This window comes from Danio rerio, chromosome 6 (assembly GCF_052040795.2).
Source record: "Danio rerio strain M-AB ecotype USA chromosome 6, GRCz13ab, whole genome shotgun sequence".
Taxonomy (NCBI): Eukaryota; Metazoa; Chordata; class Actinopteri; order Cypriniformes; family Danionidae; genus Danio; species Danio rerio.
The window spans coordinates 17,473,368-17,498,411 of NC_141026.1; the positions used below are offsets into that span (position 1 = coordinate 17,473,368).

The 25,044-nt window shown below is 37.0% G+C and overlaps 1 protein-coding gene across 14 annotated transcripts in view; it reads right to left on the reverse strand.

The window, feature by feature from the left end:
- The window catches only part of unc80 (unc-80 homolog (C. elegans)), a 120,729-nt gene that overhangs the window by 9,694 nt on the left and 85,991 nt on the right, over positions 1–25,044 (reverse strand). For 7 of the 14 annotated variants that reach the window (XM_087256934.1, XM_087256935.1, XM_087256933.1 and 4 more), the window contains 15 exons: positions 24,278–24,543; positions 22,903–23,037; positions 22,646–22,784; positions 22,472–22,568; positions 19,786–19,956; positions 19,606–19,698; positions 16,799–17,017; positions 12,988–13,188; positions 8,004–8,127; positions 5,918–6,043; positions 5,710–5,833; positions 5,231–5,437; positions 4,941–5,125; positions 2,398–2,563; positions 2,127–2,306 (listed from right to left, as the gene is read on the reverse strand). In XM_087256934.1, the coding sequence (XP_087113060.1) occupies positions 2,127–2,306; positions 2,398–2,563; positions 4,941–5,125; positions 5,231–5,437; positions 5,710–5,833; positions 5,918–6,043; positions 8,004–8,127; positions 12,988–13,188; positions 16,799–17,017; positions 19,606–19,698; positions 19,786–19,956; positions 22,472–22,568; positions 22,646–22,784; positions 22,903–23,037; positions 24,278–24,543 (2,433 nt within the window). Of the gene's footprint in view, positions 1–2,126; positions 2,307–2,397; positions 2,564–4,940; positions 5,126–5,230; positions 5,438–5,709; positions 5,834–5,917; positions 6,044–8,003; positions 8,128–12,957; positions 13,189–16,798; positions 17,018–19,605; positions 19,699–19,785; positions 19,957–22,471; positions 22,569–22,645; positions 22,785–22,902; positions 23,038–24,277; positions 24,544–25,044 lie in introns of all 14 variants that reach the window. The other 7 variants (XM_087256929.1, XM_087256925.1, XM_087256931.1 and 4 more) reach the window with 1 other exon arrangement.

The window sequence follows — 25,044 nt, forward strand, 5'->3', positions numbered from 1 at the left end:
GGTGATCAATAACTCAATGGTCTTGTATGAATTTACGTGCGTGAGGTTACCATAAAAAAGTAAGTTGCATTAAAAAAATTATTTTATTGTAAACTAAGTTCTTATTTATTTTTCTGTAAAAAAAACATACAATAAAAAGGTAACTGTATTTGTATTTTCAATAGGAAACTGATTTCTAGTGATGGCTATAACTTTTTTTTACTTTAAAATATTTTTGAAGAGAAACAGCTGGAGAGCCACATATTTTTGGTAAAAGAGCCACAGGTTCCCTACCCCTGGGGTATTGTGTGTAGAATTGTGAGAAAATAAATGAATTAAATCCAGTTTGGAATAAGGCTGTAACATTAAAACATGTGGAAAAAGTGAAGCACTATGAATACTTTCCTGATGCACTATACATGCTAAAAGTATTATATTAAGTTTATTCACTGTGCATAGCAAATACAGTCTGCAAGACCAAAAACATTAAAATCGCCATGAAACGGAAGTTAAAATTGTCCTTTTGCCTGCTATCGTGGCATACATCCATGTGAAATGGTCCTGAAATGAGAGAAAAAAATGTAGGGTGGTGCAGGATTTCATTGTTTGGGAACCAATTGAATTTCTGAAAGACAGGCGTTGCTAGCAAAATGAAGAAAGATTGATGAATGGAAAAATTCAGAGCAGAAACGAGACACACACTGCCCTAAAGGAATTCCACAAGCGAAGAAAAGTCATTTTGAGGGGGAATGAAAGTTATGGGTCACACTTTATTTTGATGGTCAATTTGTTGAATTTAAGTTACATTGCATCTCACATGCCAACTAATTCCCATTAGATTACAAGTAGACTGTTAGGTTGGGGTTAGGGTTAGTGTAAGTTTACATGTACTTCTTAGTTTTTTATAGTCAGTTAAATGTCTGTGGAAGGAGCGGTATCAACAGATAATAAACAAAAAGTCTAATTATACTCAAATGCACCATCAAAATAAAGTGTTACCAAGTTATGGTATTTAATTAAAAGAAGACTAAATTTTGATTTCATGGCGACTTTAACTTTTCTGTATTTATTTGAGAGAAAAAACTTTTCTAAGAGTTGTAGAAAAATATACAACTTAGTATCATGCTTACATTTATAAGACATTACATGATTTCAAAATGCCAAAATACTAGTACTAATATCCATATCAGACAAGTTTACAGAAGAATTCAAAATGAAATCTTGAAATTCATACTGATAACACAATAATGATAAAAACAATGACACCCCTAAAAATGACAATTACTATAAATGACTCTTTGTGTTAATCTAAACCTTTTTATTTGTTAAAATTGATCTATTACATGTAGAGTTTCTAGCATTAACGGATTGTTGTAGCGAGGACGTAAACAACGGGAAATGCTGTTTGGCACCGTTAACAATTTAGCTACAAATTCATTTTTATCCATCGAACTGCTGTAAACAGCCCTAATCTTCACAAGCGCTGCAGTGTCTTTCTATGCAGCTGCTTTCCGTGTATTATATATCTCAAATAACCAACTTGCAAAAAATGTGAATGTTTCATATTACTTGCACATGCTTATAAACCGAGCATATATGAAAGACACTTGTCAGATTTTATTTCAGAGAGCAGGTGTGAGGTTCAACTGTGTCCTTTGTGTCATTTTCTGTCTGATTCAGGCTCAAACTGATACAGCTAAGAGCTACTCTGACTGACCGTATTTACACAGCGCAAAAGTGTGATGGTTTCCTGGTGACGTGGAGCTAATCCGCAAATCACAGCACATTTAGTTAACTGATCAATCAGAGCCACTTGAGGGCGGGCCTTTTAGAGGAACTAGGAAATATGAAAGTCGTTTTCATGTTAGCTAAGTAGCTATAAGTAAGGTATATGAAAAAATAACCAGATTTTCTATAAATGAAGCATGAGCACACATTGCTTTGCATCTCATAAACAAAAGCAAGCCTTAAAAATCACAATCTGGACTACCCCTTTTAAAGTTTATTGAATAAAAAAAAATTGTGATGCACTCTTGGCAACCAGTATGTTCAGTATGACATGAGAGTGAGTAATTGATAAATTACTTTGATTTTGTTTTTGAACTAGAACAATCAGCTGAAACCAAAGAAGAAGAAGAATCACATACTTTCCTCCTCCTCCTCATCGGTGCGACTGAGTGTGTCCTGTGAGGGCTGGCGTGAAGGCTGGCTCTCCTGCTCCCAAACGGTTCCTGTACCAGTGTTGGAGCGAGACATGGTGGCCAGACTTAACCTGTATGCAGAGGTGGATGTGCCAACAGTACTAATGGAAGTCTTTCCCTGGTATGCTGAAATAAAATGAAAAAAAAAAAGTCATCATAAAAATTTAGAGATTCTTTTGTTTTATAGGTGTTTTATATTGACAAAGCCAGTTCTAACCAGAACCACTGTGCACGGCCTCTTTCAGGATCTTGAGCTCATTGCTGAACTCAGCAAACAGAGAGCTTTTGCAGAGCGAACGCGGGATAAAACGACGCTCAAGTTGCTCTGCAATGTGGTGACGGGCCGTGATCTCCTCCTGAGACTCAGCTGGCTGGGTCAACAGCTGAAAGTAGAGACATGAAAGAACAAAAGGAAAATTTAGAAAGAAACCATTATTCACCCCTACTTTTATTAATGGAGAACAAATAAATACAAGAAGTTAAAAACTACAAGTATCTTGGGATAGTCTTAAACTGTAGTCTAAGAAGGATCCCTTGGGTTGACTGCATTAACACTAAAGAGATTGTGTTTTCTAGTGATGACTAGCGATGTTTTATATTTTTTATTTAAAATATTCTAGTCTTTTGTAATATCTGCTAGTATGAAAACGCTACTGAGGCTCAGAAAAGGTGTTTAAGAAACTGCTGACAAACTATTGGATCAGTGTTAAGCCTCTAACAGACTTATATAGAGAAATTGATAAGTAAGGCAGGAGGAGTCATGGTCAATTCAAAACAGCCTCCGAGCTCTGCATTTGAATTGCTCTCGTCAGGACAAAGATTCTGTGCACCTCAGGTTTTAAATACAGACAAAGTATATTAAATAGTAATGTAAATAGTATATTTAAATAGTAATGGACTATGAAGTAAGCTTATTTGACATTGTATGTTTTTTGATATGATAACTTTGGTTAAGTGCTTATTTGAGCTGGATCCTGTTCTGGGAAATGTTAGATATATATGTTTTGCGTTTCAGTATTTATTTTAATTGATCCGGCATTAACTTTAGCATGGTGAATAATTGCATGTGTGTGTGTGTAAGAGAGAATGTGAATGAGTCAGAGTGAATAACAGAGAGCAAAGTTGTGTGAATTGTGTGTGTGTGCGCACACACTTAAAAGTAGTCTCTTTCGCCAATCAGCTTTTTTTTACATTTACAATCACTCTCATTGGTTGGTGATTGTTTCACGGGCAATGAGCAGAAAAAACAAATAATGGCATAGTGGCCTATCTAAATAATAATTATATTTTTTAAATGCCAAAGATGCAGTCAAGCATATTTTAATTTTTTAAAACCACAAGTAAATCTGATAATGAGCCTGATCACAAGAGATCTTGAGAAGATGAAAATGCGCCCCCTGGATTAGGATAGTGGGAGAAAGAAGCAAAGCGAGTCAAGTCAGCCAGAAAACAGGGCGGAGGTAACTGTGGGCTCTTGAAGGTTAGACAGAATCATTTTCGCTTGGCACATGTTAGTAAGCTAAATAGTGATGTTTCATAAGATTTTTGTTTATAGCTAAATGTTTGTTTTTTTATCCATGGTTGACATTATATTGCACAAAATAATTAAAGACCGTGCAGAAATTGTATGCTTTTTTTTTCGCCATATGGGCTAAGTTATGTCATGTTCTGAGAAAACAGCCGACGTCAGTCACGGTAACTTTTATTTCCTGATTTTGTTTAGGAAAGCACTGCCTAGCTTGTGTGTTAAAATGTGATGATGACAATACTGAAAATCAATTTCCCCATGGGGACTTATAAATGTTACCTTACCTTATGAAGACTTGCTCATTAAAATCTAAGTATAGTAAAAAAAAAAAAAGTGGATTCTATACTATATTTATGTAACCCTCAAAGCAGAGCTCTGGTATGGACATTTAAGTACTCTTAACAGGTGCATTATATTAATCACAAAGTTTCTTAAAACCTGCCTTTAATATTTAAGTCAAAATATTTGTGGTCTAAAAAAGATTGTTGCAGTTTGTACCCATGTTTTGCTCTACAGGTCTGTGCACTCAATGCAATCTAACAAATTGTATGAATTTGTAGGATCTCATTTAAACATTTTCGTATGATTCGCTCATCCTTTGTTGGTGGTCTTATGCTTTAAGAAATCATACAAATTATACAAATTAGCCACAAAATTAAAAAAGTTACAATTTGGTGTGAGATTGAATTGGATGGCAAGACCTCTAAGGCAAAACATATGACAATAGGTAAAATAGTTTTATTTCCTAGAGATGTGGTAAAGATGTGTTGAGATGCCACACCAAACATGTGACTTAAAATCTATTACTTAAACTGTCTGAAAGGATAAAAACGTAAAATGGTCAAAAAAATAAAACTTTTCTAGCTGCAATTTTGTGGTGTAGACGTTATTCAGTTATTAAATTGATGTGTTCAAAATAATTCATATATCAGTTTAAAATTTTGCGGTCACACTTTATGTTGATGGTCCGTTTGTTGAATTTAAGTTACATTGCATCTACATGCCGACTAATTTTTCCAACTAACTAAGTTGACATGAACTAGCTAAGTTTCTTACAGCCAGTTAAATGTCTAAGGAGCAGTATCAACAGATATTAAGCAGACAGTCTACTAATACTCAAATGGACCATCAAAATAAAGTGTCACCAATTTTGATACTCTCAAAAATACTGTATCCATCAACCAATAACAGAAACTCCAGACAGGTTTTATATAGTCTTAAAATCAGCTTACCTTGCACTGTATAAATGGACGCAGTAGAATGAAGATTGGAATTCGTGTGCGCACAATAAAGTCAATAAAATCCCAGAAAGCCAGACCGCCAACTTTACGCAGAGCCATTTCCTTGACTTGTAGACTCAGCTTGTACCATTGATTGCCCAACTGTCGTTCAAAACAGACTAGGACAACCTTCAGAGCTAGACAGAGTCCAGAAAAATGTACAAAATGTCAGAAACATGCTTTCAAATTTAAATCTCTTTTTAAATTGTTATATTTTTACTCCATCCACCCTTCTCTAGTACCAAGATAAGCTGCTTGGCTGGTGGATTCAGCAAGCCCTTCTCTACGGAGGTCTTTTCCAGTGTCCCCTGGGGTGGAGCAGTGAGCAGGAGATGCGTCCAGAACGAAGTTCTTAGTGCGGGACGTGCTGATAATGCGTGGAGGCAATAGGATGTTAATGACGGTCTGCAAAAGTAGAAATACCTCTGGCTGCTCCAGATGAGGGCTGTCTATTAACAAAAACGAACACATTCTATATTAGACCGCTTTGAGCATGGTTAAATACACAACACAAGATCTGTTATGTATATGTAAAACAAAATATTATGATTTTTTTATTTGAAGCTGATGTTTTATAAATGTATATCAAAAGTATTATCATGTATGAAACAAGGTAAAAGATGCAATCATATTTGTATAGAATATTTTCATAGAAATGCAAAGATGTGTTGTGTGTGAATGGCTCTTAAATGTTGATGGTTGTTCGATCTCTGTGGCAGACCTTTACTTCCTGAGCCCACAGTCAGAACAAATGGAATTAGGAGGTTAAGCAACATCCCCTCACGCCTCTCCTGATTGGTGAATGGGGAGATCACATGACTGAGTGGGAAGTCATCCTTCAAAGCCTAAGAATGGAGGAAGACATGTGGCCATAAATGAACTGAAACAGATGATGTAAACATTTTTAGGAAGGAATGACTAGATTATACCTGGATTTGCATGGCAACCAGACGCACAACTGCAGTACTGAAGGGAAGTGGAGGAGACAAGTACGGACTCAGATGTAACAAGGGAAGTCCATCGGCCACGCTAGATGGCCCCACGACCCCCATTACCTAAACACACACACATCAATATGTACAGTAAGCGGGTTGATGATGTGATGTTGCATTTTCACTGTCACACATGACAAAAATCAATGAAAGTATGCTTTTGTCAGAGATTTACAAATAGATGATAATCAGCAATATGGAAATAAATACGCACATAATATACAGGTTTTTATTTGCTATAAACAGAAGTTACAAATCGATATATATATTGTACATTTACAAATGTATATGTGCCATGGATATGTACATTTAAAATTTAAGTAAATAGTCCAAAAAAAAATTTTGGTTCTGTTATTACTTTTATAAGCCAAATCTAAAACTGTTCTATGGTGTGACTGTCTCAAGCGTAATTTAATAAATTACAGCTCTTTTAAATTAAAAATTAATAAATAACCTAGGCCTAATTTTATGAGTAGATGTTTTAGTAAATGGCAATCATTTTTATGTATATTTCTAAAAACATAGAAACCTGCTATATTATACAGCATTTCCACTAAAAGCTTTAATTAGTTGAAAGACCCCATTCAAGATCGTGTGACTGCACCCCGCTGAAGCCTATCATGTGCAACTGTTAATTTTTTGTTTTAAAATTGTTTACACATTCAATTTTTATGGAATTATTATTAAATTGTTTAATTTTGCTGTCCTTTGGTGTGATACTACTGTTTATTGAAAATGAAAAAACTCATGGAGAAAAGAAATATTCATAAAATCCTATAGATTAAAGCACCCTATATGAAGTTAAGTGTCCAACAATGAAGATAAATCACTCTTATGGTGTTTGTATTATGAAGAGTTGTTTTTCTGTCACACATCAGTCTTAAATCTAATTTTTAACAAAAGTTTGTCAAGTACCCAAGAAGATTCATTCATTCAATTTTTTTCGGCTTAGTGCCTTCATTCATCAGGGGTTGCCACAGCGGAATGTACCGCCAACTTATCCAGCATATGTTTTACACAGAGGATACCCCTCTAGCTGCAACCCAGTACTGGGAAACATCCATACACACTCATTCACACACATACGCTACGGCCAATTTAATTTTTTCAATTCACCTATACCACATGTCTTTGGACTATGGAGGAAACTGGAGCACCCAGAGGAAACCCACCTGAACATGAAATGAACAAACAAAGTTCACACAGAAATGCCAAACTGACACAGCTGGGACTTGAACCAGTGACCTTCTTGCTGTGAGGCATCAGTTCTAACCAGGACTTAATTTGTGCCTGTGTTGTGCCAGGAGGGGCACCCCTGCCGTAAAATGCATGCCCTCTGAGATGTACGTCTATTAACTAAAATTGATTAAAAAAAATTAATAACAGAGTTATGACACTAATGAGTTTCATGAATGGAACCCTTCCCTCACAGAAGATATTTAAATAAATAAATAGTTTGACTTTATTACAATATCGATATGATTAAGTAAATTGTTTAATTTGTGGTTTAGTTTAAAACAGCAACAACAATTTTGTGTGTTCCATGTAGCACAAATGTCTGTTTAAAACCCACCAAAAAGCCTAATTTTAGACTACACTACAGTCAATATTACTATTTTTCATTTATCTGTAAACTTAGTGCATTTTAAAATGCGTTTCACTTTTTGTCCTTGCTTCATCCATCAAATTATAATTTTACGTTTCATGTAATTATGGACTTTTGATTTTTTTTTATTGTAGACTGAGAATATTAATGAAAGTCATTCTGCCGCAGGGGTGCGTTTCTCTGCAAAACACTGGCACCTGTGAAATCTGATCCAGCAGACTCCCCTTCCACCTTGACTCGCTCTCTTCCACACCTCTCCCTTGTCTGGTAACATGCCAGATCCGTTACCCCGATCTGTGGGATCTCGCAACTTACAAATTAAGCACTGGTGCTTACCAGTGAGCCACCGTGTCGCCCTAACCAAGAAGATAAAGATCGCAAATAAGACATCAATGCTGGCAGGTGTTTGTAACTCACAAGGTTGACACAGACGTTGATTAGAGATCGCAGGTGTGGGAGGAATGAGATGATTGGCTGGTGATGAAGAGTTAAACAAATCCCTTCAATCAGACTGCTGGCTGCCTCCCACTCCACCTGTCGCCTGCAAAACCAACACACAGATATTCATTTCACACACACTTGCGCAAGACAGACATCCAACATGTTTTCTTTTACTAGTGATTGAGTTGCAGTGCATCTGGAAAGTATTCACAGTGCTGTTTTCCACAATTTGTTACAATATCGCCTTATTCTTAAAAGGACTCAATTCAATATTTACCTCTAAATTCTTAAAACAATACCCCATACTGACAGCGTGAAATAAGATTAATATCTTTGCAAATATTTAGATTTTTTTATGTACAAATGTATTCACAGCCTTTACTCAATACTTAGTTGATGAACCAATTACAGCAAGTTTTTTTGAGTTTAATGCTACAAGCATGGCACACCTATTTATGACCAGTTTCTTCCACTCTTTTTTGCAGTGCGTCTCTAGCACAGCCATTTTTAGATCTTCAAAGAGATGTTCAATTGGGTTCAAGTATGGGCTCTGTCTGGGCCACTCAAGGACAATCACAGAGTTGTCTCTTAGCCAATCCTTTTTATCCTGATTGGTTGCTTATAGTCTTTCTAATGGTCATGCCCAACAGAACCTCGTCTCTCTCTAGGTTTTTTTCCCCCTTCACTTTGTCAGTTGTTTTTTTCCTCGCCAGTCACCACTGGCTTGCTTGGATCAGGACTTGTGGAGCTGCGCTTCGGTGGATTCGCTTTACAGTGTTTAAACTTTCATCAATGAAAAACTTCAACTATGAAATCTGGACTTTACTAGAGCTATGTTAAGCTGCTTTGACACAATCTACATTGTAAAAAGCACTATATAAATAAACATGAATTAAATTTTGAAAGCTGAAAGAAGAACCTTCACCCATATCTAAGGTTCAGAGCAGCTTTTTCTTGCTTTCTGTCCACACCAAACGCAACATGACAGAAAAATAAATACCAGCTATTCAAAGCGCAGAATTGTTTATAATCTAATTAATACTAAATCTCGATTACATTAATATAAGTACATGCTGAGTGCCAGTTTTTTTTGTTGGTTTGTACCAATCACAGTTCTAACATAAATTTTTAAACTATTGAAATTGTTAGCCAGTTATTTTTTTTTTAAGATCTAAGATAAATATCTTCTTTCACTTTTAGTTTAGCAATAAATTTCACATGAAATGGTATTCAAAGAACATCAGTAGCATTTAACACAAAATAAAACCCATGATTTTTAATGAAAACCTTTTTAAAAACATATAGTATGCATAAAGACTTTAAAGAAATATGCAACATCAATAAAACAGATTTCAATACGATTTATAGCAAATAAATACCCTTAATGTGTTTATGCCTTAATTAAGATTTTCATGCACTGCAAAAAATGCTTTTTCTTACTTAGATTTTTTGTCTTGTTTCTAGTCCAAATATCTGAAAATTCCTAAATTAAGAAGAATTTTCTAGACAAGAAAAACATATTTTCTTGTTTTGAGAAATAATATGCCAATAATAAGTGAGTTTTTCCTTAAAACACGCAAAATAATCTGCCAATGGTGTAAGCAAAATAATCTTACGTCAAAAGAAAAAACAAGATTATTTTGCTTACCCCATTGGCAGATTATTTTGCTTGTTTTAAGGAAAAACTCACTTATTATTGGCATATTATTTCTCAAAACGAGACAATAAGTTTTGCTTGTCTAGAAAATGCCTCTTGATAAAATTTTTTAGATATTTAGAGTAGAAACAAGACAAAAAATCTAAGCAAGAAAAGCATTTTTTGCAGTGTGGTAATGTTTATAGTCACAGTTTCATTTAGGGAAAGTCCTAAGATAAATAAGTTATATCTCTGAACTTTAATAATAAATCTATAGAAAATGCTGAGCTTTCCACCTCAGGTGCAATGACTTCTGGGACTTCTAGAGCGAGTTCCGTGCTCAAGTCTGCAGCCATGCATCCTCGATATCAAGAACACATCCAGGAAGTTTCATGCAGCCTCGGTTCTTGCGGTCTTAAGTATTAGAACTGAACTTTAGCAGTTGATAATGACATTACACGAGAACACTAGGACACAAGACCACTGAAGAACGCATATTTAAAAACACCCCTTGTGGTGTTTTCACTCCTCCTATTTTACAGATGATGAATGCAGAAATGTTTTGTACCCTTATTCCAGATTTGTGCCTCAAAACAATCCTCGAGGTCTAAAGACAATTCCTTAGATCGCATGGCTTGGTTTGGGCTCATTAAAACTCTGCTGCTATTTGGGGATTTCCGCCTGGATTTTGCCTACCCAAATTTAAAAGCTTCCTAAATCCACCTAAAGAGGTGTAAATGCAAAAATTTGGTATCATTTTAAAGAAAACCCTTTGAATTTTCATAAAACACTATTGAAAGTCTTTAAAATAACTGTATATGTTGTCTGTGGTATAATAAACACATAAAAAAGAGGCACTTTTTTTTTTCATAAACTCAAATTTGAAAGTGTACCTTTTAGGTTCTGTGTGGTCTTGGTGGTTCCTGCACATGTCTGTAATCATAGGAAAAAAGAAAAAGGTCTCTACCCTAATCTATGCAAAAGTTATTGCATTCCAACTGATGAGAGGTGCTGTACAAGCCACAGAGACCGATCCTTTTTTACATATTTCACTATTCTTTTGTTTGATCAAACATAATTCACTGCGTTTGGACCACGTCAGACATATAAAAGGATTACTTATGCACATCACCTCAAAAACAGAGGAGAATGGCCCTGAAGGACACAGCATAAGGTAAGAGATGACAGCTGTCTGTGCTATCTGGGGCTGCTTATTGATCATGAATGTATTGTTTACATTTCTGCGCCATGGAAACACCACAATTTATTCAACAATTGTTTGGCATATGAATATAATTCAGTAAAAAGAATGCTAGAACTGTATGAGCACAGGTAAGAGCTTTCATTTGAGCTATAACTTGTACATGTGTCATATAAAAAATATGAAAATGAACCAATGTAAAATACCCAGCTCGGGTATCCAAAATACTGTGTATTTAAGTGTAAATAACTTTTATACAGTAGGATAAAAACCAAAGTGATGCATATGTGCATAAAATATAGATTCTACACTTTCAAACGACACAACTTACGGGGGTCTGGTGCAACGCTAGGTGACGATGACGTCATGGACCCGGTACCGGGTCCGCAGAGTTTAAGTGGTTACGCATACACAAGGTATAATGCACAATTTTGTCCCAATGGAAAAGATCTATAGACAGGTGTGCTATTCCAAATTATGTTTAGCCAACTGGGTTTACCCCTTCAATCAATGTGTGGAAATATCTCAAAGATGTCCAATTTTGAGCCCAATTTTATGTCATGACAAAAGCTGTGAATACTTATGTACAAGTGATTTTTTCCACCGTTTCTGTTTCCACCATTTCCAAGACAAATCACCACATCACAAAAGCAGAAGCCATCCATTACATCTCAGCCCCACTTTACACCTGGTATTAAGATGCAATTTGGTTGATTGGATCACAAGTAGACAAAAGAGAGAAGACACATTATTGTTTACACCTGGCATTTAAATGCATATTTATGTCTACTTTCTAGCATTTTCCACCACTTAAGGGAAATGTAGATGTAGAGACTTAAAAATATAAAGCTGTAAATTTAATTTTAGACAAATATTAATTGCTGAATTGTAGTCATTTATTTTGTTTTTCCCCACATCATTAAAATAAGCCACAGAACTATTCTGAGAGTCTACAGACATAAAATGAGACAAAGCAAAGGTATACAGAGAGCTACATCTGTGACTGGAAAGAGGACATTTGCTTTGCTCCTTTTTCAAACCCTAATTATTATTTATTCAACCAAAGCAGCCTCCACACTACAAAAGCAATCCAATTACATGTGTTTTCAACTACCTCTGTGGGTGAAAAAAGATCTGTTCCAACTGTCTGGCATTCAGCTGTGCCTCAAACAGAAGTACAGTAAGTGGTACGCTTGGTATTTGTTAATAGCATTTTGAACTAATTGTCTCATAAATCAATGTGAAAGTTTTACAGTAAAGGTGACAAAAGTTAGCATTGTCTTACTGACACTTACTGTAACTGGACTTTGCCAAAAATAGTAGAAAATAATATATTTAAATATTTAATAATATATTTTAATAATATCTATAAATAAGTAAAATTGATTTGTAATTCATACCTGCTAAAAACACCACAGTTGCAATACAATAGGAGTCCCAATAGATGTTAAATCATGTTTATTTTGTACAGTAGCTATAATGGATCTCCATAATATCTCCATATAGCACATTTTTAAAGTGTTTGTGTGTGTGTGTGGCATTTGTATGCGGCTCATTCAGAAAGACTTTATAAACACCACCAAATAACCATTCGGAAACTTCCTGGTTCAGTCTTAACTTTGGTATTTTTGACTTGGTCTGGTGAGTTGCTGTCTGTCATTTTACTGTGTTTATCTTACATATGACACTGGGTATCCTTCTGAAGTGGACATGCTCTAATAGTAGGTGGGAAGAACCAGCTCATTTGCAGTTAAAGGCACAGGTGCACAACAACCTTAAATTCCCTTTGACCCAAAAACCGACATTTTCAACTGGGTATTATAAATAATCTGATGGGTATTTTGATCTGAAACTTCACAGACACATTTTGGAGACTCCAAAGACTTATTTTACACCTTGTAAAAAGAGGATAATAGGAGCCCTTTCGGACTCTGTTTAAGGCTGTGTTTAGCATCACCCACTTGCATTTGAATTACCGGAATGGCATCCTAGCACCTGGTGTAAACTAGGCCTATGAGATATGATACCATTGAATGGAACTCCACCAGAGCAGACACAGATGGCTTTTCTAAGAAAAGAGTGTAAGGACATACCTGCTGCACAGAGCCTGAGGGTGAACGCACCTGAGTGTGGGCATCTTATGAATCTTGTTAAACATGCGGTCCAGCCTCTTCAGAATGAGGATGAGGGCAGGGCGAATGGCTTCTGTCGACCAGTCGGTAATGGGTAACATCTCTGTAATGTAGCGGCGCAGCCCTCGGCTCTCCATAGTCAGTGTGTCGTAAGGGGCCAATTTGAGAAGCGAGTGGGCAATTTCGGCTAATCTGGAAAAGATAAATGTTAATTTGTACATGTATGCTTTGACTCATTTACTCTATCACAGTTGCAGGCTTATTAAAATTCCTTGAAAAATGAACTCATTACATGCATAACTGCTGGTGGTGGATTTCAGGAGAGAGAATAGAGAACACACTCCCATCACCAACAATGGGACACCAGTTGAGAAGGTCAACACTTTCAAGTTTCTTGGAGTCCACATTGCTGAAAATCTGACATGGGCTGCTAACACTCATGCAGCGCTGAGGAAGGCACAACGCCTTTTCTTCCTCAGGCATCTCAGGAGGTTTGAAATGAGCTCCCACATCGACCCAATCCCAATTCTATTTTTGTACCCATCCCCTTGGCCCTTACAACCGAGGGTGAAGGGGAAGGGCTTCAAAATTTACCCCTAAGAATTGGGACAGCACTAAAGCACCTGCACATGTCATCATATGTCTTTGTGATCTCCTGCTTCATGTGAGATCAGAGGAGGGTGACTGCTGTAGTTATTCCAGCTGTGTTATTTTTTGGTATTTATCTTCAGGAAATCACTGAAGGCATATATTATGTTATCATAACGATCTAATGTGGCAATTAGATCATAACTGTACTGTGTATTTTCACAATGGCCATATTCATCAATGTAAACACACAAAAAACAACATTAACATTATAATGTTGTTGTTATTATTATTATTTTTTTTAAAGCTTTTTTTTCAAAAAGCATGATGGTAAAACACGAATGCGGTTATGAATATATTAAAACGTGTTTTTTTTTCATAAAAATTTGTAATAATGACAAAAAATACTAATTTGTGGATCTCCTTACTTCCGGGTTCAGCAATATTGCTGTTGTGAAAGGTGTATTCTGGGAAATTTTCTTACTCCTTGGTTTCAAGTGTGGTCCTGAAAAATCTTTGTTCAAAGGGTTTTCACCGCTTCCCGTTAGCCCTATGCTTTCAAGCTAAAAAGAATTGGGACACCCCTACCCCTTGTGGTGCACGTGCAAAACGAAGGGTAGGGGTAAGGGGAAGGGCTAAGGGGTAGATTTGGGATTGGGCCATCCTCTGCTCGTTCAAAACCTGCACTGTGGAAAGTATCCTGACTGGCTGCATCACCACCTGGTATGGAAACAGCACCAGCAGCAAAGGATTGTGCTTACTGCTGGCCGCGTGGTAGGAGGCAAGCTTCCCTCCTTCCAGGACATCTACACCAGGCAGTGCATGAGGAAAGCCAAGAGAATCATCAGCAACTCCAGCCACCCAAGCCATAGACTTTTCTGTCTGCTACCCACAGGCAGACGGTTCTGCAGCATGCGGTCGCGTACCAGCTGACTGAAGGAAAGATTCTTCCCACAGATTATCAGGCTAATGAACACTTGACACCTCACACAAACTCTTCCTTACCCCTCACTGCATATCATCAAGATTTAACATGCACTCCACTTTAACCAATCCTTACTTCCAACTACAATAAACCCACAAAAATGTTAAACCAACCATCAGACTCTGTGTACACCTATTCATTGTCTTCTGCATATTACTGTCAACATTGCCAATCTGGAGCCAGCACCTAAGCTTTTCACTCATCATAGTACATGAGCTGCTGATGATGTGACAATAAAAGTGATTTGATTCGATTTGAAATAAACAACATCAGTAGTGTATTGTTGTACATGAGTCTGTACAACATTAAAAACTGTCTATTCCTTTCCAAACAATTTGTATTGGGTAATCTAAATTGTCCGTAGTCTATGAGTGTGTGTGAATGTGTGTGTGAATGTTTCCCAGAGATGGGTTGCGGCTGGAAGGGCATCCGCTGCTTAAAAACTTGCTGCATAAGTTGACGGTTCATTCCGCTGTGAATGAATAAATGAATGTTCAAACATCAAGACATCTTTTATGCTAGAGCTGCATTTACAGACATTTCTGTTAGATCATACTGTATATATGACCAGCTCAAGACAGCCACAATTTTTATGCATTTAAGAGTAATTTAAACAAGTAGTTTTCTAGTGTTAAAGATAAAAAAAATTATGTCAGTGTTGCTTTAAATTAGATTTACACTTCTATGTCTCTGCAATGTTACAATAGCCAACATCAAAACAAGAACTCAACCGTTGTGGAAATTTCAAGTCTCACTTTTTTGTTGAAAAACAAGAAAAGACACGACCATAGAGAGCAGGGTTAAAGTCAAACTGTCAACACAAAAACAGCTTGTCCGTTGGTCAAGCTTATCATTTGTTGATGACAGGAATATAGGCATCAGTTCCACTGCATTTGTTTTTTGTTCTCCTACTAAGAACCAAGGTGTGAAAGATGACTAAGCATGAATTGCGAAACTTTATGGCTCAAACTCCCAGAAATAGAACAGAATTTTATAGAAAACTCTATTGTTAAAATATAGCAACTCTACTCCATATCCATTCACATAACTTACATGTATAATGGTACATGTATTTATCTTCAACCATCACAGTAATACTTTAGATTGGAATGTTCGATTGTTATTTACTGTCACAATGAATTTCTATCGCAGATGTGCAGTTTTAAAGGAAGAAATGAATCATCTCGCATTCATCATCAGCACTCATCATCTCATTTTGGTGCCCTGTGTGAGACCAAACAAATATCCAACCCAGGCTCATTGAAGATAGATGCCCAGGGCTACATTTTTGAGATCTGCAAAGTTACTGGGCTACCTCCTTCTTGTGTGCGTCTGTGATAAGCCAACTGGCTTGTCGTGCATTACATTTTAGCTTCCTATTGACTGAGACTGACCCACTCTCTAAACCAAACCAATAGTGTTTTCAAAAGCAGACTAGAAGAGAAAAGCACATCATGATCAGATGAGTTTCTCACAATTTCACACTGTTTTTATTGAATTTTTTTTTGCCTGGTTTCTAAAACTGTTCTTCGCCAGACTCGAACCCTGTTTAGTCCACTTCCCAAGACGCCATACAAGGTGAGCTACCAAGTAAACTGATCTTGCTGGAAAAGCTGTCAATAAGAAGGTAATCGGTCAGCAGTATCACGAAAAGGAACAGAAGTAGTGCTTTACATGCATAATGCAGCCGGATGTATGCCAGGGCACATATTTCCAAAATTGTAGCCCTGGGCGCGTAGCGATGTAGTCTGTCACTACGATGTTTATGTTTTTATTAATGGATGTTGAGGGACAGACTTAACAGATGAAATTAACTACAAAGATTTGCAAGCAGACTGTCTGTTATCCAATGATGGACCAATGGTAGTTTGAAACTGTTCACATTTCACAAAAACTTGCAAAGCTGTTTTGAACTCCTGAAACAAACACTCATTGAACTCATTGAATGTTCAGTTTCTGAACTGTTGTGGAACAACAACCATCATAATAAAAAGTTGCCACATTCACATTAAGCAAAACTTAGTCCACTTTGAATCTGCTGTGAAACATACTACAAGCAATGCAATGATTGAATTAACTATTTTATACCCACAGCCAAGTTTTATTTCAAGATACCATGTTGTTTAATAAAAACATAGCTGCTATAAAGAAAAAACATCAAAACATAAGCAGCAAATTTCAAGTTTAGTAGAAAGAGAATAGTATTTGTTTTACAGTCTATGGTTTTACCTCATATGAGACTTGATATCAAGCAGCTCCAGAGCAGTGACTCTGGGTTCTCCAGCCACGTTCTGCAGGATTTTGAGCCGTGGGCCACAGTGTTTGTAGAACTCGGTGCAGATGTTGAGTACAGACTCGCGGGGGCGACGGAACTCTTCACGAGCGATCCGTTCATCCAGTTCCTCTCTCAGTATACCCTGACCTTCTTCCAGCAGGTGCAGGTTATCCCTGCAGGCAGTCCCAGAAGAGTACAGTTAAACAACTTCTGCTGTTTTATTGTCTTTGTGCTGTTAATTGCAAACGATTTAGGCCAACCATGTGTTCAGGCTGTGTGGTCATTTTCTGGAATACTACTTAGGTTTCTATAGCAGAAAATACTGGTGTCAGCTCGATTCTAAGTGACCTTTTTCTATAGCAGCTTGGTAAAGTGAGGCAGGACAAGATATGTTAAAGGGAAAACTGCTGAAAAACGTACAGACAGTTTTACACTTTAATTAAAATAATAATTTCTAGATTTAACTTGTTTTAAGCAATTCACCTAAAACTGATTAAAAAAATAATTTAAAAATTCCTTGAAAAAGTTAAATTCCTTGACACCAAAGTATATTTTTGTCAGTTTCTGTTACCTATATATTCATACGGTACAGTGCAAAAGTGTTAGTTCACTAGTATTTTCACCAATAAAAAGTTTGAAATAGGTTATTTCCATATTTTTCTGTAGCATGCCAGTTTGAAATATCAAATTAAATTTTTAAACATTACTCTTTGTCATTAATTATAATTAAACAGTTAAGATTATTGTCTGCACAAGGAGTCTGACAACAGTCATTGCTCCACACAGAGATCTGATCTATCATCATCCAGTCTGTCTGGAATGTCATGAAGAAACCGAACAAACAGACAATGAAATTTCAAAACAGCATTAAAATAAACACAAATTTTAACACTTGAACTACCAAGGCGTTAATTTTCACCATTTAAAATTTTTGCAATTGAATAACTTTGTTAAAATAAAACCCACATATCTATAACACCCTGGTTTGCTCTAAATATGTGTATATTTCTTTCTAACATTATTGTTATGTTATAGCCTTATTCAAAAATTTATTAAATTCATTTATTTCCTCAAAATAAATAACCCATAATGACAATGTGAAAAAAGATTGTTTGAAACTGTAGCAAATTTATAAAAATAAAAAACCTAAAAACTCACATGTACATAAGTATGCACAGCTTTTGAAGTGAAGCTCTAAATTGAGCTCAGGTAAATTCTGTTTCCACTGATCATTCTTGACATGTTTCAGCAGCTTAATTAGAGTTCACCTGTGGTAAAGTCAGTTGATTGGACATGATTTAAAAAGGCATACACCTGTCTATATAATGTCTCAGGGTTGACAGTGCATGTCAAAGCACAAACCAAGCATGAAGACAAAGGAATTGTCTATAGACCTTTGAGACAGAATTGTCTCAAGGCACAAGGCTGGGTGGGGAAGGTTACAAAAAAAATCCTGCTGTTTTGAAAATTCCAATGAGCACAGTGGCCTCCATCATCCGTAAGTGGAAGATGTTTGGAACCACCAGGACTCTTCCCAGAGCTGGTCGCCAATCTAAGCTGAGTGATCAGGTGAGAAGGCCCTTAGTCAAGGAGATGATTAATAACCCGATGGTCACTCTGTCTGAGCTCCAGCGTTCTTCTGTGGAGAGAGGAGAACCTTACAGAAGGACAACCATCTGTGCAGCAATCCACCAATCAGGCCTGTATGGTAGAGTGGCCAGATGGAAGCCACTCCCCACCTGGAATTTGCCAAAAGAACTCTCAGACCATAAGAAACAAAATTCTCTGGTCTGAAGAGAATAAAATGTAACTCTTTGGATTGAATGCCAGGTGTTGGGTTCAGAAAAAACCAGCTACCACTCATCACCAGGCTAATACTATCCCTACAGTGAAGCATGGTGGTGGCAACATCATGCTGTGAGAATGTTTTTCAGCAGCAGGAACTGGAAGACTAGTCAGCATAGAGGGAAAGATGAATGCAGCAATGTACAGAAACATCCTGGGTGAAAACCTGTTTCAGAGTGCTCTTGATCTCAGATTGGGGCAACGGTTCATCTTCCAGCAGGACAATGACCCAAAGCACACTGCCAAAATATCAATGGAGTGGCTTCACAACAACTTGGTGAATGTCCTTGAGTGGCCCAGCCAGATTCCAGACCTAAATCCTGTTTAACATCTCTGGAGAGATCTGAAAATGGTTGTACATCATCGCTTCCCATCCAACCTGATAGAGCTTGAAATGTATTGCAAAGAGGAATGGGCAAATAATTCCTAAAGACAGGTGTGCCAAGCTTGTGGCATCATATTCAAAAAGACTTGAGGCTGTAATTGCTGCCAAAGGTGCATCAACAAAGTATTGACCAAAGGCTGTGAATACTGATGTACATGTGATTTTTTTAGGTTTTTTATTTTTTTTTGAATTTGCAACAATTTCAAAAAATCTTTTTTCACATTGTCATTATAGGGTATTGTGTGCAGTATTTTGAGGAAATTAATTAATTTAATCAATTTTGGAATAATGCTGTAACATAAAAAAGTGAAAAAAGTGAATGGCTATGAATACTTTCCGGATGCACTGTAAGTTCTAAATGCAACTATGACATGACAATATGACGTCTTACACAAGAACAGTCAGAATGACCGCTATGATAATACTAGTAGTTACAGAAATCTGGTAGTTTCAGTGTTAAAATCCATACTCATCATCTTCTAAGATTTTCTGATCCACAGACACACCAGAAACCAACAGCTGACATTTGACCTTGTGTTTGGTCCCCCAGACATGGCGTGGTTGGCTGTAGTTGCTCCTTTGTGGCCTTGATCAGATCGACTCATCTGAGGTGCAGTCATGGGTCTAGAAATTTTAAATCAGAAGATAAAGGGAATGTAAGGCCGTTAAAGCAGGAAATAATTAGAGTAAATACTTTGTTTGAGGACTGACCGTGTCAAAGTCTCCACACTGTAGAGCAGAGCCTGCAGAGATGTGGCCAGAGCAGCAATAGCAGCAATCTCATCTCTCGCTGCAGACGCAGACTCCAGAGTCTGTATGTTGCTCTTCATTTTCTGCAGGTAACATGGAACCAAAGCCTCCAGAACCATCAGCATCTGAAGACTGAAGAGACAAACAGAAGAATGTTTTACAACAGAAAGTTACATTTGCTAGAGAGTTTATTGAAGCTCAGCTCTTAGAATATACTGATAATCATGTTTTGCCTGACAGAAATAACTGTTCGATAATTATTGTCATTTACATGTAGCCTACAAAGAAAAAGAGAGAGAGAGAGAGAGTTATAGTTCTGAGGTCAGATTAAGGTTGTTTATACAGTAGAAAATAGATGCGTTGATTTCAAAGGTGAATGTTTTGACTGTTCTAGTACACACACCGGCCACTTTATTAGGTACACCTGTCTAACTGCTTGTTAACACAAATTTCTAATCAGCCAATCACATAGCAGAAACTCAGTGCATTTAGGCATGTAGACATGGTCAAAACGATCTGCTGCAGTACAAATCGAGCATCAGATTGGGGAAGAAAAGAGATTTGTGAGACTTTGAACATGGCATGGTTGTTGATGCCAGATGGGCAGGTCTGAGTATTTCAGAAACTGCTGATCTACTGTGATTTCCATGCACAACCTTCTCTATGGTTGAAAAAGTTTTTTCTGAAAAAGAGAAAATATTCAGTGAGCGGCAGTTCTGTGGGTGCAAATGCCTTGTTGATGCTAGAGGTCAGAAGAGAATGGCCAGACTGGTTCCAGCTGATAGAAAGACAACAGCAACTCAAATAACCATTCGTTACAACCAAGGTACGTAGAATAGCATCAATGATTGCACAACACATCAAATCTTGAGATGGATGATCTACAGCAGCAGAAGACCACACCGGGTAGCACTCCTGTCAGCTAAAAACTAAGGCTACAATTCACACAGGGTCACCAAAATTGGACAATAGAAGATTGAAGACTGCGACATTCGGAGGGTAGGGTCAGAATTGAGCATTAACACCATGAAAGTATGGATCCATCTTGCCTTGTATCAATGGTTCAGGCTGCTGCTGGTGGTGTAATAGTGTGGGGGATGTTTTCTTGGCAGACTTTGGGCCAATTAGTACCAATTGAGCAACGTGTCAACTCCACAGCCAACCCGAGTATTGTTGCTGACCATGTTCATTCCTTTATGACCACAGTGTACTCATCTTTTGATGGCTACTTAAAGCAGGATAACGTGCCATGTCATTAAGTGGAAATCTGGTTTCTTGAACATGACAATGAGTTCGTTGTGCTCAAATGGCCTCCACACCAGATCTCAATCAAATAGAGCACTTTTGGGATGTGGTGGAATAAGAGATTCGCATCATGAATGTGCAGCCGACAAATCTGCAGCAACTGCTTGATGCTATCATGTTAATATGGACCAAAATCTCCAAGAAATATTTCACTTGTTGAATCTATGCTACGACGGATAAAGGCAGTTCTGAAGGCAAAAGGGGGTACAACCTAGTACTAGTAAGGTATACCTAAAAAAGTGGCCGGGGAGTGTATGTACTAGTTATTCAGGTTAAAGTTCAATTTAAAGAATTACATTGGTGAATTAGGTTAGTGATTAAGTTAATTAAGCAAGTCATTGGACAACAGTGGTTAGTTTTGCAGCCAATCGGTGGTTAAAAATTCTGACTTTAACAGTTTTTTATAATTGTGTGTTTATTTTTTTTATTCCAGCTAAACTAAAAGAAATAAGACTTTAACATTGAAAATATTTGAAAAATAGTTGCAATTTCACAAGAGGGTTAAAATATATTTTTTATTCATCTGTAAGTGCTATAGATGGTAACTGGTAAATGTCCGACATTTGGTGTCCATCCAATTTTAAAATCTGTTGATCTAAAAGCAAATAAATCACATAAATAAGTATTACACCATTTCTGCCACGATCACCAGCGATCTAACCCTTATAGATCGCGTGAGAAAATTCATTATCACTCGGACTACAATCCTGTCACCATATGAACTACAAATCCTGTCATGCACCTCACTCACACCTGTTCCTGTTCACCTCTGATTACACACACAAAACTGGGTGCTGCTCAAGGACTGATTACTTAGAGCATTTAGACTGCTCACCTTGTCACCCACGTTGCTGAGTCTTGTTTGGTTTATACTCTGAAACACTACGGAGAGTTTTCCTGGATTAGTCTTTCCGTGTTTGACTCCGTGTTCCAACCCTAATAAAACACACCTTAACAAGCTAATCAAGGTCTTACTAGGTATACTTGAAACACCCAGGCAGGTGTGTTGAGGCAAGTTGGAGCAAAACCCTGCAGGGACACCGGCCCTCCAGGACTGAGATTGGTGACCCCTGTACTAAAGAAACTGCGTTTGGACCCTCACCTCCGTTGTCCAGCGCCCAACTCTTACAATTGTAATGTACAGTATAAAAATATTTTTAATTTAAGAACTAACTTTATACACCTAATGTGTTGTCAAATTAATAATTAACATCTTGTTTTCCTTTTTTACTATTTCTACAGCTGTCTATAAAATGGCATTCTCTTTTCATCTCTCAACCTGTTTTAGTTTAAACACTTAGACACCCATAAAGAATCTTATTAAAATCTGAGAGTAACAAACCTGCGGTATGATTCTGGGGCATAAGCAACAACTGTGACACACAGCTTAATGGCTTCGCTGATTGAAAACGCCAAGTCTTCATTACCATAGCAAAAATCTGAAAAAAGAAAAACATCCAGAAAATCAGAAAGAGCCAAGCCAAATGTTTCTTTCATGTCCTGTGTGTCATCTTACCCAGAGAGCGTAGAGGTTTCTCAGCCTTCACTAGCTCCAGAGCATCTAGGGAATCTGCGGTCTCTCCCTCCAAAGATACCAGTAGGTCAAAAAGACACTGTGAAGACACACCTTTTGATAGACCGGTACTAGTGCGAGTCTGAAAAAAAGTGGTCAGTTTATACATTTAATGAGTGTAAAAATAATGCAATTACACTATTATATCATTGTAAAAACAATTTAACGAATAGGTGTTAAATCCTTAAAATCAATCTTACAGTGAACTCCAGCAGAGGGGCCACGCTAGCAAAGAGCTGCAATATGAAGGGTTTACGGTGGAGGATGTAGAACTGCCTGCAACAGAACTCAATCCCTCGACGTAAAAGCGGGTTACTCTCATAATCTGCGTATGTCTTTAACAAAACACAAAAGCAGCAAAAACAAAATAAACATTGTATAAAAAATAACATTAAATGGCATTAAATGAACACTCCATTAGTGTTTTATCATATTTGGATCCATTCAACTTTTTTTCTGGTCTGGCAAAGCACTTTTAGCATAGCTTAGCATAAATCATTGAATCGGATTAGACCATTAGCATCACACTCAAACATTTTAAATAAGAGTTTTGATAATATTTCTAATTAATGTTTGACATTTCTGTAGTTACATCGTGTACTAAGAGATAGAAAATAAAATATAATAAATTTAATAATATAATAAAGTCAAATTTCTGTTATTAAGTTGCTATTTTGGCAAAGTGGCTCGGTGGTTAGCACAGTCGACTTACAGCAAGACTCGAGTCCCGGCTGGACTAGTTGGCATTTCTGTATGGAGTTTGCATGTTCTTCCTGTGTTTGTGTGGGTTTCCGTTGGGTGCTCCGGTTTCCCCCACAGTCCAAAGACATGTGCTATTGGTGAATTGTGTAAATAAAATTGGTCATAGTGTGTGTGTGTGTGTGTGTGTGTGTGTGTGTGTGCATGTGTGTGTATGTGAATAAGAGAGTGTATGCGTATTTCCCAGTAATGGGTTGTGGCTGGAAGTGCATGCGCTGCAAAAACATAAGCTGGAATAGTTGGTGGTTCATTCCGATGTGGTGACACCTGAAAAATAAGGCACTAAGCCAAAGTAAAATGAATAAATGAATGAAAGTTGCTATTTTCTAGCTACATCTCGGCATGGCTAGGAACTATAGTATTATTGTGGCATAATAATCATGGAAGTTTGTTGTCGTACCATGACTTCAGCAGGTAATGGTATGATGATATTTTGCAGCTTTGTTACCTAGTTACCAAGCTGGGGACTATTTTCAGGTGTTAATTAAAAGGTGTCGTAATATCACCTAAGCATGACAGCCAGGAAAGTCTTAGTAGGTCTTAGTACACGAAGGTCTCAGTACATGATGTACTGACAGAAGTGACAGACTTTAAACAGCCAAATGAGCGAAAGTCCTTTTTACATCTTTTGAGTGAGATGCTAATGTTCCACTCTGATTCAGTGATTTATGCTAAGCATAGCTAAAGCTCCTGCCTGACTAAATGCATTCAAAAAATGGTAAAACTCAACTGTTTAACTGAGCTGTTAAATTAGACTATTTCCAAATAAGTGTAGTGTTCCTTTAAATGACCTAATATGTTAATATGTGTGCTAACCTGGAGCATAGTGGGAAGGATCCATTGGTAGCCACTGAGGGAGAAGAGGTGGTTGAAGTGTACAGCAGTGTTGATGGCAGTGGCGCTGTATTGCCTGAGCAGGGCACTGTCCTCAGGGTGTAAGAGCAGGGCACCGTTAAACACATTCAGAAATAGCATGATCTCATCACCCCAGGGGTATTCACTCGGCATGCCCAGAAACATCTCCTCCAGCAGTTTGATCCACAGGACCTTATGCAGAGTGTCCAAACCAAAGAGCTCTTTGCCTGGAAAAGGAGGACATTTATTAAGGGCGTGACTTTAACTGTGGCTTTTAGCTTTACAAAATTATCAGCCACATAGCACTTTCGCGTTCCACAATTACAGTGCTCAGCACATATAAGTACACCCGTGACAAATCTATCTTTTAAATTCATATTTTAATTAAGGAAGCTATACAATATTATATTTGTACATGTACATTAGATGAGTCAGTACTGTAGCTAAATCTGGTGCTTATCTAACAAAATAACTTACGATAATGGCCCAAAATCTAGTACAGCCAAATTTATAAGTTATAGAAAAATTTAAAATACAAATTTAAAAAAGGAAAATCAAGAGAGGCAAAAAAAAAAAAAAAAAGGAAAAATTGAGTTGAAATTTTGTACATTGCAATTTTGTTCGCAATATTTTGCTTGAATTTGCTTGAATTTCTAAATATGTTTGGTGACTAAAATATTATTTTAATAAACATGTGTTTAATAAATCTGTTTAAATACACCAAAATA